The following is an 11884-nucleotide window of genomic DNA, read 5'->3' as shown; positions in this document are numbered from 1 at the left end:
ATTTGAGAAGATTTGCCTACACGTCAATGTCTTTTTTATTGAGTTAGACCTGATTGGCCATAATCCAAGTCTATGAGAAAGGCTATAATGAGGCCAAATCTCACCATCAACAAATGTAAAGAAATCATGGGACTTAAATATTTTAAATGTTTTGGGTCGGATCTACTTTAACTCCTCATTGTAGAAGCTCCATGAGTCCTATAATTTTGATTAGCACTATCCGGAAAGGCTATAATGAGGCTTAAAGTGAGGAGGTTATTTGAGGAGGTCAAATCTCACCATCAACAAATGTAAAGAAATCATGAGACTTAAATATTTTAAATGTTTGTGACAGTCTCGAAGCTCCACAGCACTATCTATCAAGTCTCCAAAATGTTTGAAGGCCCAAACACGGAAGACCCGCTTCCAGGCCTATTACATACCCATTTCCATAAACACCCTTACCCATTCTCTTTGAGCTCTCTGGTGCCTTTGTATTTTTCGTCGACTTCTTATCCTCACAAGGGTTATTTGTGTGAATTCTGTTTTTACACTATTTATCTCCTTGATCCAATTTTACATGTCGACACAAAATTTGTGGTACAAAAGACTTTATCCAATGCAACATTTGTATTTTCAAAGTGGGAAACAAGAATCTTCTTTTTTCTTTTCGGTAACAGAACAAAATCTGAAACATCAAGGGAATATATTCTTCTTCTTTTTAATGCATATGATTAGGTTTCAGAGTGATTCTTCTTCCTTTTTTTGTCTCTTTTTTCGGGGGGAGATTAGTAGTTCAAGCACGGCATGTTATGAAGTAGGGATTGCCTATACAACAAGGGGCATGTCTTTGATTTGAAAGTAGGCGGTGAAAGGAGGCCTAGGGCCAGTTTTCTGTAGGCTTTTTTGAAAAAGTTTTGGCTTGTGAAAATTTTCTTTTGGCTAAAACCTAAATTTACTTATTAATATATGCTTTGATATAAAGAGGGTTGAAATAAAAACACAATTAGGTTATGTTTTGGTATATGGATAATGGGCCTAAGCCCATAAGAGAACCTTGTTAAAATATCAGCCCACAAGTGAAACACAGCATTTCACTAACCCTATCTTCACCTTTTTTTGGACGAACCCTTATCCTCACTTACTCTCATCTCTCCGCCTCCATCGCCTCCCATCTCTCTCTACCTCCATCGTCTCTCCTCTTTCTCTGCCACCATCATCTCCTATTGCGCGCCTTTGAAATAAGATAAACCCAGCAGTAGCCAAAAAGAAAAAAAGAAAAATTGAAAGATACCTCCGACGAGTAGAGAAGAAGCCGTCGCTGCCACTGGTTGGGTCGAGAATAGTAAAGAACCAGCCACCCGACCTGCCCAGCCCCCTAGGCGAGCGCTCTGGCGCTGCCTAACTCCCTGGCCCCTACCCCTAACGATTAGGATGAAATCGCGGCGGTGTCCTTCCGCCTAGCACCTAGGCGGCGCCTAGGCGGCCGCCTAGCACCTAGCCGATTTTTCGAACACCAGTATACAATGGCAAACAAGACCACAACTTGAATAGTTTCAAGGGATGAAAACATCAATACTTGATTGGATTTCAACCAGCAGAAACAAATGACTAGCAGCACACAGACAACATGATATTTCAGTTTTCCAATATTTGGACATTTACAGACTAAGTCTCATTCTTGCCCGAGTAATAATGACGGAAAACGCACGAGAAGTCTTCGGTTTCATGACCATCCTCACAAAGCTCTGTATATCTGCACAACACGTCAGTTTAGTTTATGATAATTAGATATGAAAGTTATGCGAGCCACAGAAATGGGCTCAGGAAGAAAGAGGAAATGAATTACATCTCTTGTGCTTGGGATGTCAATGGGCATTTAAGGCCAACCTCTTTGGCTGATGTTGCACCAAGGTTTAGATCTTTAGCCTGCAATTTATAGAATACAATCGTCAGTTCTCATCTCAGTACCCTGAAAAATGTTTTTGAGGACTCGAAATTTCATGTAAGGCTCATAAGCAATGTGTTAAGGCCTGCAGAGATCAAAGCGAAAGAAAACTGCCCAATGGAGAGCATAACAAAAAGAAATTGCACCACTAGAGCATGTCTGACAAACAGGATCGAACTAACTAACCATAAGTTTCGATGCGAACCCACCATCATAGTTCCTCGACGAGGGCACCCCTTCCATCACTCCAGGAACTGGATTATAACTATCACTGTGATCATGCATGCATGCCATGTTTTCAGTGTTACGTATAATAAACCAATTTGAAATACAAACCTTACCCAAATATGAGCAAAAGCCCGAAGATATTCCCCATATATTTGTGTGTGCAGGTATTTTTGGTAGAATGAGAGCATGATCCTTTCTCTAACTGTCATTGAATACTATTGAACATGGATCACAAGAGTAACCTTTATGTGACTACAAATATGCAAAAGTTCCCTAAGCTACAATGTACGGTGTATTTCAACAATACCTACTCCAACAGCGACCACTGGAAGAGTTGAGTACTCTTGTCAAAGTACTGGCGGAAATTCCCAGAGACTGGCCAAGGGCAAGAGATTCTGAGACACCAAGCATACTAATAGCCATTGCCAAATTATTGCAGATCTTTGCTGCCTACATAGCAAACAACTAAAGATGTCAAATACTCTGCAACAAATTAGTAGCATGAAAATTCTCAGAAAGCTGAAGATATAGTATTTTTGGTGCAGTAAAGACATGAGAACTTACTGAACCATTTCCCGGTCCACCACAAAAAACTGTGTTCTTGCCCATTGAAAGGAATAAAGATTTTGCAGCCAGATAAGCGTCCTCAGAGCCACCAACCTGCAGACATGCTATCTCTTGATCATGATTTATGACTCACAAGTTAGATATCACCACCCCAGGTACAATTCCTCCTCACCCTCTAAAAGCATATATCCTGTTTATGTGCATATGAAAACTAGGAATGGCAAGAAGAAAACAACACCTAGGAAATATATTGAACAGTAAATTAGTGTCTCTCATAAATGAAACTAGAAATCTAGATCAAGAAACTCAGCTTCTTTACTTCCATAAAGCCAAATAGGAAGGGAGCCTTCTGTCAAACTTAGTTTTGCAACCCTTTAACAATTTAATACTGAAGAAAAACCCCAACTTAGGGATGCATGTTTTTCTCTCTTCGAGATAACTACATCAGACTTACATCTACTGACTTTGGATGCCAAAACTGAAATTATACCATGAAGGTAAGAGTCCCAGCTTCTGCAGCAAGAACACCTCCAGATACAGGAGCATCCAACATGGCAGGCTTCTTCGCATAATCTACACAAAATAAAATATAACAAATCAGTTAGAAGAAAATTTCTTTAAATACTTTTTTTTTTAACAAATGAAGGGAAAAATTGCATTTTTCCACAACCTCAACCGTTTGATATTTAAAAAAATGAAATGGTAGATTGAGCAGAAACTGACAAACAGACAAATTAAATGACAGTCTACTATTGTACCTCTTTTCTCCTTTAAAGTACAGTTAGACACAGCAAGAGAAAGCTTTCTCGATGTTTGTGGATCGATAGTAGATGAATCTATTAATAACCGTGGTCGCAATTCCCCTCCATGAAGCAAGCCATTAGGTCCAGTATAAACATCATATACCTGCATTTGGGGAAACAAAGTTCACATTGAACAGTTTATTTGGAAGAAGAAAACCTCAAAATTGAAAACTACAATCTGAATCTTCACATATCCTATAAATCTTTGATGAAAATTTTAGCAACAGTTGAATTAAACTTTCCAGAATATAGAGCTTAATAAGTAAATGAATAAAACACCGATGAAAACATCAAAAGATGATTCCTTCGTGGCACTAAATTCAAGTTGGCTCTGACTATAGGCTTAGTAAATAATGGAAGACCATGAAAACTTAATTTTTTCAAAAAATGGAATCTATACCTATGAAGAGGATGACATAAACTAAGAAACTCACATGAGATGAGGAAGGCAGCATTGTGATTACAACATCACTAGCTTCTGCAACTTCTAAAGGAGTTTCTTTTGTTTCAACTCCCATGTCAGAGAACTTCTTCATAGCATTGCAGTTTCTAAAATCAAAATAAAAAATATGATGTGGCATCATTATTTTACATCAGATATGAACAGAGCAAACTTTTCAGGAACATAACTGCCTGATTCTAAATCACCATTAAAAACATGGTGATGCCCCTTTCTACATAAATAAGACTGGGATTAGCATTGCCTTAGATATTTGATACTTTTGATTACTCATCACTAAAAGATATGTATAATTGACTGAGATCCAGATAGTTTGTAAAAAAAGATATAAATACATTACATGTCATGAACAGCTACTCGGTATCCAGCCTTAATTAGATTATTTGCCATTCTGGATCCCATATTTCCCAGTCCTACAAACCCAACACTCTGCAATTCATCATTCAGACAATATTAATGTACAGGACTCACAAAAATCCACTATAACAGTAGATATCTGCAAAATGTTTCTGTGTTCTAAAACAAGTGATAACCTGACATCAGAAACAAAAGCAATGAACTAGTCCATAAAATTTTCAAAAACCCAACTGAGAATTGCTGCAAACAGGCTTAATTATGCACATGTAAATTTAATTTAAAGAACAGAATTTTGTTTCATCAATTTTCTCACAGACCCAGTTGAGAATTAACATAACACAACTCAAAGCAGCCTGAATAAGTGGGGTTTCAGTTTTTCAACTTATATCAAACACTTACAATTTTACATCAAACACTTCTTTTTCTGGGATCTTCATCTTCAAAGGTAAAAGCATCTACCATACCAGTTCCACTTGAAGATGAGAAAAATCAGAACTTTACCTCAAAATGAGACGTGGCTTGTTCTGAATAAAATCTGCGTATTGGAGACTGAAAATAAAGAGCGTTGATTGAGGAAAAGCATTTGGAAACATAATTCAGTGACCTCACTCTGTAGAAGATTGCCATGCTTAGCACTTGCAAACAATGACTCTGCTTAACAAATGAAATGATATAATACTAAAAACTACAATGCGTTGGTTTTGCTTGGAACGAAAAGACACTCAGAGAACAGAACACAAACATGGAATCTTTGTCATTTCTTTATTTATTTCTTATCTTAAAATCCACGTCATTGTATTTTTGTATCTCATGAATCATCTTTATCCAGTTGGCTTTTTCCTCCAAATTATTCGCTCACACATGGAATAAACTGATAAGCACTTGGAATTAGCTTCTTTTTTTCTTCTTTTATTGGTTTACCTCTGTTTTTCAGAAAAAATGACCTGCACCTGCTTGAATAGTTCAGCAGAAAAAGAAAAACGTTAACCCTCAACCTTTTTTATACGCAGGACAAAGTAGTAGAGCGTTTCTCTTCCTAGCGCTGAAAGAAGTCTCGAGTTCGACTGCCCCAACCCATTGTTCAAAATTAAATATGGTACAAGGTGAAAAGCACAGGGCCATATTCAAAGAACACTGCTGCTTATGGTTTGCTTCAATAGTTTACCATGGTATGCGATGATACTTTGTTAGCCTGAGAATCATGCTCAGAAATATACCATAACCATAGCACAAATTACAACTCTTTCCAAACCCCCTTGCAAGGCCACTCTCTCCTGTCACATTCTTCATTAGGCACTTGCAAAGGGATGGTGTGGCTCGTCATGGAAGTGGAACAAAGTTTAAAAACAAAAATTACATCCTTTGAAATATGCTCCATTTACACAATGGTTAATTAGCTGATCACACTAGAACACCAAAGGATACAAAAGGGAGGCCAATGAGATATTAAATTCCCTCCCAAAAAGGTAAAAGTTCAAATAAGTTAATTCAAAACCTAACTATATGGAGGAGAGATCCTCATATATAGTCTTAATACCTGGCCTCTCAGAAACAGACCGTATACATCGTAAAGATATACCAAGGACCTCCTTCATTCCCTTCTCTGCTGCTGGCATTCCCATTTCTGGCACCAATGTAGCATCAAAACAATCAGAGCCACGGCCTTCTGCTACCCTCAACCGAACCCAATCTGTCAAATCAACCCCACCTGCTTCACCTGAAATCACATCGCCAGCACACCTTCCAGTTAAAAGTTCCAACAGTATCACTCCAAAGGCATAAACATCAGACTTGAAGGAGGGAAGCGGCTTCTTGGAAGAAGCCAACTCTGGTGCACGGTAACCTAGCACACCAGCATCAAGAATCTGTTCAATGGTGCCAGCTTGGGTCATGAGGCGGTGGAGGCAGTAATCAGCAACACGGGCATTCAGCTCAGGCCCGTCCAACAAAATATTTGTTGCTTTAAGGTTACCGTGCGGAACAGCACGATCAAAATGGAGATAGTTCAGGCCACGTGCAACATCAACTGCAATTTTGAGCCGTTGGACCCAGGTCAATGGAGGGCCCTTTCTTCCTGGCCGGTCTGAAAATAATTTAGGCTCATCAGAAATGCAAAGTGAAGGTTACACATATATGAACACACATAGAGATATATACTTTATATATATACACACATACATGTACATATGGGGAGAGAGAGATGAATGAAGTAGGGGAAAAGAAATTTCTTCAACGATCAAGAGAGAGAATGAAGTAGGGGAAAAGAAATTTCTTCAACGATAAGAGAGAGGATAAAGATCAAATACAAGTCATGCACTATATTTCCCCAGTTTCATTTTGATGAGTAACAAAAGATAAAAGCAAGATAAATAGGTTGACGAGACTAACAGAAAACAGCTTACCGTAAAGAAAGCTTGCAAGACTTCCAGGTGAGATATAATCTGAAAGAATGAGCTTCTCATGCTGTGTGGGGCCCCAATAGTACCCTCTCAAACCTACAACATTTGGATGCCTCATATTTGCAAATTTTTTAGCCTCCTTCGCAAACTCCTTTTTCTGTTTTGCCACCCCTTCTCTCAACCACTTAACTGTCAAGAACAGCCCATTATCAAGTGTTGCTTTATAAGAAGTTCCATGGCTACTTCTCCCCAGAACTTCAGCGGGGGCCCTTGACAGCTCCTCAGGGGTTAATGCAATTGTATCATCAAGAAAATGCAGCTCACCAACCAATCTATCTGGCGACCTCACATCCAGTCTTGCAAGGTTTTCTGCAGTGAATGACTCTCCAGATTCTGGTGACCAAGAATAATGGCTGTGCTTTGCAGGGGAGAAGCCAGTTACAGACGCAACTTTTTTGTCAGGGCTGACAATTTCAGATGATGATCCTTTTTGTGAAGCCACAAGATCCTCAGCTGAAACAACCAAACCACCACCATTGTCAGTTCCACGTACACCAGATGGGTTTGGTGGAGCGCGTCTGTGGATGTCTTTGGTTGTAGTATGCTCTGATGGGATTCTTCTTGACATGCGAATGTAGTGTATGAAGATAGCAAGCAAAAGAAGAATGAAGACAGCAACCACACATGAAACTATAATAATTACTTTGACAATTGTGTTGATCGGTTTCCTCTTCGAATTTTCAGTTGGGGAACTGGTCGATCCAGGAGGACCATTTGGAAAATGCAAACGTGTATTCCCCGGATAGAAGGAAGAACTTGGAAACTTTTTCAAATTGTCTGGGACATCTCCAGAAAGATCATTGTATGAAGCATTAAAGCTTTCAAGACTGTTGGGGAAGTTATTTGGCAAAGGACCTGTAAAATGATTCTGCGATATGTCTAATGAGCTTAATGTGGTCATGTCAGTGATGGACGTCGGCAGAGAGCCAGAAAAATTATTTCTCGCCATATTAAGCTCTTTAAGTCCCTTCAATGAACCAAAATGATCAGGAAAATAGCCACTAAGCTGGTTCTGAGAAAGATCAAGAACCTGAAGATTTGACTCACTTGACAAAGGAGATGAAATGTTAATAGAGCCAGTAAGTAAATTATTATGAAGGTGGAGTTCTTGCAAAGTGGGCATTGCTAGCAACTCAGCTAGAACGGTTCCATCTAACTGATTAGAACTGAGATCAAGGACACTAATCTTTGGATACTGTGTTATAACACTTGCTATGGAACCACTAAGAGCATTATGGGAGAGATTGAGATAATTTAAACGCAGAAATTGTGGGGTCACATCAGGAATGGGCCCTGTCAAATGATTTTGACTCAGATCAAGAAATTCAATGTTCCCCCATTTCACCATCCTGGTTAAGTTTCCTTCGAATTTGTTATCTGATAGATCAAGTACAGCACAACTTCCAGTCAGCAATGGCAACTCACCAGTAAGCCCATTTGAGGAGAGATTGAGGATTCGCAGATTTGTTGATGTAATCATATTTACTGGTCCTGAGAGATGAACTTCAATGAGAGAGGCATACTAAAACACACTAAGCACAAAAGACTAAAGTAAAAGAAGCCACAAAGACACTTTCGTAACCAAATACACCAAGGCAAAATGTAGTAAGTAAAAGTACCTGAGAGATTGTTGCCACTCAAATCTAGTTCACTTAAAACTAGAGAATCTCCTTTTAATACACCATTAGGAATATCTCCAGTAAATCTGTTGTTGCTGAGTTTGAGGACTTGGAGGTCATAGACAAAATTAAATCCAGGCAATTCCCCTGACAGCTGGTTGTAGCTGAGATCCAACACTTTCAAGTTTTCAAACATCTGTAGCTCACCCCCACTTACCAGTGACCCAGTGAGCTGGTTGTGGCTAAGATTCAAGTACTTAATAGTCTCAGAAAGACGAGGTAGAAATTTCTGCTGCTGTGAACTAGAACTAGAAAACATATTGCCACTAAAATCCACATGAGTGGCACTTGATAGCATAAAAAATCCCACATCGATATGACCATCGAGCATATTCCCATGCAAGTCAAGCAATCAAGACTTGAAATTAGTTCAAACCCCTTGGGTATTCTCTTGGTAAATTCATTTAAAGACAGATTTAGAGATACCAGATTAGACAGCTTTGTCAACGATGTCGGAAGTGGGCCGGACAAGGAGTTGCGACTCAAGTCCAATGACTGAACTGAGGAAAGCCCTGAAATCGAATCTGGAATAGAGCCCGAGAAGTTGTTACCACCTAATGAGAGGTTCCTTAAGCTCCCTAACCTACCAATTCCAGGTGGTAAAGATGAAGAAAATAAATTATTGGAGAGATCAAGAAACTCAAGGCTTTTGAAGTCGGCTATGTTGTGGGGAATCTTCCCCATTATCGTATTATTGGACATGGAAAGTTTCACCAGCTTTGTTAGATTCGAAAACACGCTCAAGTCCACATCCGCGGAGAGACTCAAATTATCAAGGACAACTCCAGCAACATTTCCACCATTACATACGACTCCATTCCAAGAAGAAGGACAGCCATCAAAGTCAATGGATTCATCATTCCACGAATTGAGGACATAACCAGTGGGATCATGCTTGATACCCTTCTTGAACTGAAGCAGAGCCAAAATATCTTGTGAAGGGAGCTGCCCCATGGCAGAAATAAGAAGAAGGGACAGCACTAAAAGCCGACGGAGCATAGTTGGCCTATCAATGGCTTCACCCAATGGAAACAAAAGCTCAATGTTAGAACAAAAATGAAACTTTAAGCTCTATAACCAACAAATTCAAGCAGGCACGACAATATTCCCAGGGCCAACTACAGTATGATACAGAACCTGCAATGCTTCCTTTCATTTCAAGATAATGAGAAATAGCTATCTATGTTCTGAAGGAAAGGGGTATTTTGAGCTCACAAATCCAGAGAGTGAAAGAAATCCAACTATTTTGCTAACTATTTTGCAATAAAACAATGGTCATGCCACACCTATCAATGAACACCATGAGTGATCAACAGTTCAGAAAGCAAACAATGAGTTGGAATCACACATGCAACCAGAACACAGCATTTTATCAAAATAACACCTTTTCCTAAGAACGAACCAAATCTTTAAAGTTCAGAGCTTCAAGAATCGATTCTCCTCTCCGAAGAAAAACAAAAATGATTTCAACGATACAGCACAGCTTCAGACTACACAGACTCAAAGCAGTAAATGACAGAAATAAACAACTCAAGCTGAGTCACCTTTAAAGATCTAACAACATCTTCCTACTACGACCCCATTTTTAGGAACAATGTGGCCCGTACAAACTAACCCTCTAGAAAGACTCAAGCTTTGAAACAAACCACACTCTGAAACGGCTACAAAATTACACACGGGGATAGTGTAACCTTACCTCCTCCACATTGCTTCACAGTGCTCAGCACAATCAGCTACAACAAACCCATGAACAAACTAGAAGTCGGCTTCAAATTGCAAATCAGGCTGCATTAAGGAAAGGGACCCAGGAGAATTTTTAACCACAAAAACCCTAAAAAAAGTACCTTTGGCTTCTTAACAGTCCAAAAACCTTCTCTTTCTTTAATGAAAGTTAAAACAAAAACCTTTAGAAAGGCAATACCTTTGCACTCCTCTTTCTCTTTGCACTTTAAGACGGGGCATGTGGAGACACTATAGAAAAAACCAAATGGTTCTGCTTTGGGTAATTAAACAAAAAAACCTAGCTTTGTACCTTTCTTACTTCTTTTTAATGGTAGAATTGAGAAAGTAAGCGGGAAAATGCAAGGGGTTTTTAGGGAGTAAATTAGGGGCTCACCCGCCAAAACAGAGGACAGAATCTCTCACTTTCCTAGTGGACGCCAAAGAATTTATTAAATCCAGTTTAAGATTTTCACTTTTTGGGGACTTAAAAAAAGTCTGAGGAAAGAGGCATGGAGGGTTGTGTGGACAGTGCCATGTAGGACTGAGGGGGGCTCCACCACTGCCCCCTTGACCAGGTTCTTCACTTCATTCAAGTTCCAATATGACCCAAGAGGTGGAGTAGGTGGATGCATAATGATATGGTGTGGCAATAGGACCCAGAGGCATACCAGCAGGACCTTTCTGATAATGACACGTAGAAAGGCAACCCACTTCCCACAAATCATTTGACATTTTCTTTTTGGAGCAGAAAAGCAAATTGACATTACATGAGTATATAGTCCCCTTCTCGTGAGTGCAACCTACAGTTTTTGTTGTGTGACTTGTTGGTATTTAGATCGAGAGGACCACAAGAAAAGGACATGGGCAATTGGTGGTCCCACATGAAGACTGCATTGTCTTCTGTTGGGACAATGCCAAAACCATTGACAGTGCTCTGGTTTTATTAGACCAGTTGAAATCAGAGATGAAATTATTATGTGGTATAATCCAAACCAACTACAAAATTTTAACTCAACGTGCTCATTGTGTTTCTCTTTCTTCCCCCTAAGCAACAAGTATGTTGTTATGTTTGCTTTTCAACATCTGCAATTCAAAGTTTGACAAGGTATCTTTTACCAAAGTAAATATGACGATGGGGTAAGGGTATGGCCAAACCAAAAGGGCTGAGAAGAGCCAGGAACCACCCAAAATAAAAAATCAACCCGCTACAGTGTTGGGCTCAATGCTCGATAGTGCAAACTTTATCGTTGGTAAGTTTTAGTGCTAAGTTTGGAACCAATAACAACTTGAACCTTTTTCATTTAATAATTAAAATGTCCCCCTTTTTTAAATGATTTACTGGGTAGGGAGAAATGGGAGGGGAGTGGAGGGATAAATAGTAGGAGATCGGGCAGAGGTAGGTTGAGGCTGCCGGTGGGTGGCCCCGCATAAGAGTCTGGATGAGAAGAGAGAGAGAAGATGGATTTTTTCCGGCTGAGATAAGACTTGGAACTGCACCATTATAGCACGTCCTTTTAACTTTTGGCTGAAGTAGCATTTGGTGGAGTGTAAAGGGATAGATTCTCTTAGGTTAAATCTTAATGTAAAAGGTTCGTACAGAAAAGGTCTTAAGAGAAAGAAAAAGATAAAAACTTTACCTTAGTAAGGGGGAGAATCAAAGGAAATTCAAATTAGAATATGGA

The 11884-nt window shown here is 39.3% G+C and overlaps 2 protein-coding genes across 5 annotated transcripts; both read right to left on the bottom strand.

Moving 5' to 3' along the window:
- Positions 1 to 1530: 1530 nt before the first annotated feature.
- On the bottom strand, positions 1531 to 5087 carry LOC103325239 (6-phosphogluconate dehydrogenase family protein). Of its 4 annotated transcripts, none has more exons than XM_008227388.3 (10): positions 4844 to 5086; positions 4326 to 4414; positions 3960 to 4074; positions 3481 to 3628; positions 3213 to 3295; positions 2720 to 2815; positions 2463 to 2605; positions 2114 to 2198; positions 1829 to 1908; positions 1531 to 1735 (listed from the first exon to the last, which is right to left on the bottom strand). In XM_008227388.3, the coding sequence occupies exons 1-10, from the start codon at positions 4967 to 4969 to the stop codon at positions 1648 to 1650; spliced, it is 1053 nt and encodes a 350-aa protein (XP_008225610.1). In that variant the 5' UTR covers positions 4970 to 5086; the 3' UTR covers positions 1531 to 1647. The 4 variants fall into 4 exon arrangements, with proteins under 4 accessions (XP_008225610.1, XP_008225612.1, XP_008225611.1 ...); XM_008227390.3 differs by having other exon boundaries at positions 4742 to 4883; XM_008227389.3 differs by lacking the exon at positions 4326 to 4414 and having other exon boundaries at positions 4844 to 5080.
- A 632-nt stretch (positions 5088 to 5719) lies between these two features.
- Positions 5720 to 10388, bottom strand: LOC103325238 (LRR receptor-like serine/threonine-protein kinase GHR1). Its single transcript, XM_089048022.1, is given in 4 exon segments — positions 5720 to 6425; positions 6745 to 8292; positions 8421 to 8831; positions 8834 to 10388. Coding segments are annotated over 4 exon segments (3189 nt in total). The 5' UTR covers positions 9480 to 10388; the 3' UTR covers positions 5720 to 5841.
- Between the last annotated feature and the right edge of the window lie 1496 nt (positions 10389 to 11884).

Source organism: Prunus mume, linkage group LG3 (assembly GCF_029339155.1).
Source record: "Prunus mume cultivar Tortuosa linkage group LG3, ASM2933915v1, whole genome shotgun sequence".
NCBI lineage: Eukaryota > Viridiplantae > Streptophyta > Magnoliopsida > Rosales > Rosaceae > Prunus > Prunus mume.
The sequence above is the reverse complement of the archived record's forward strand: the minus strand, read 5'-3'. Positions and strand labels throughout refer to the sequence as shown.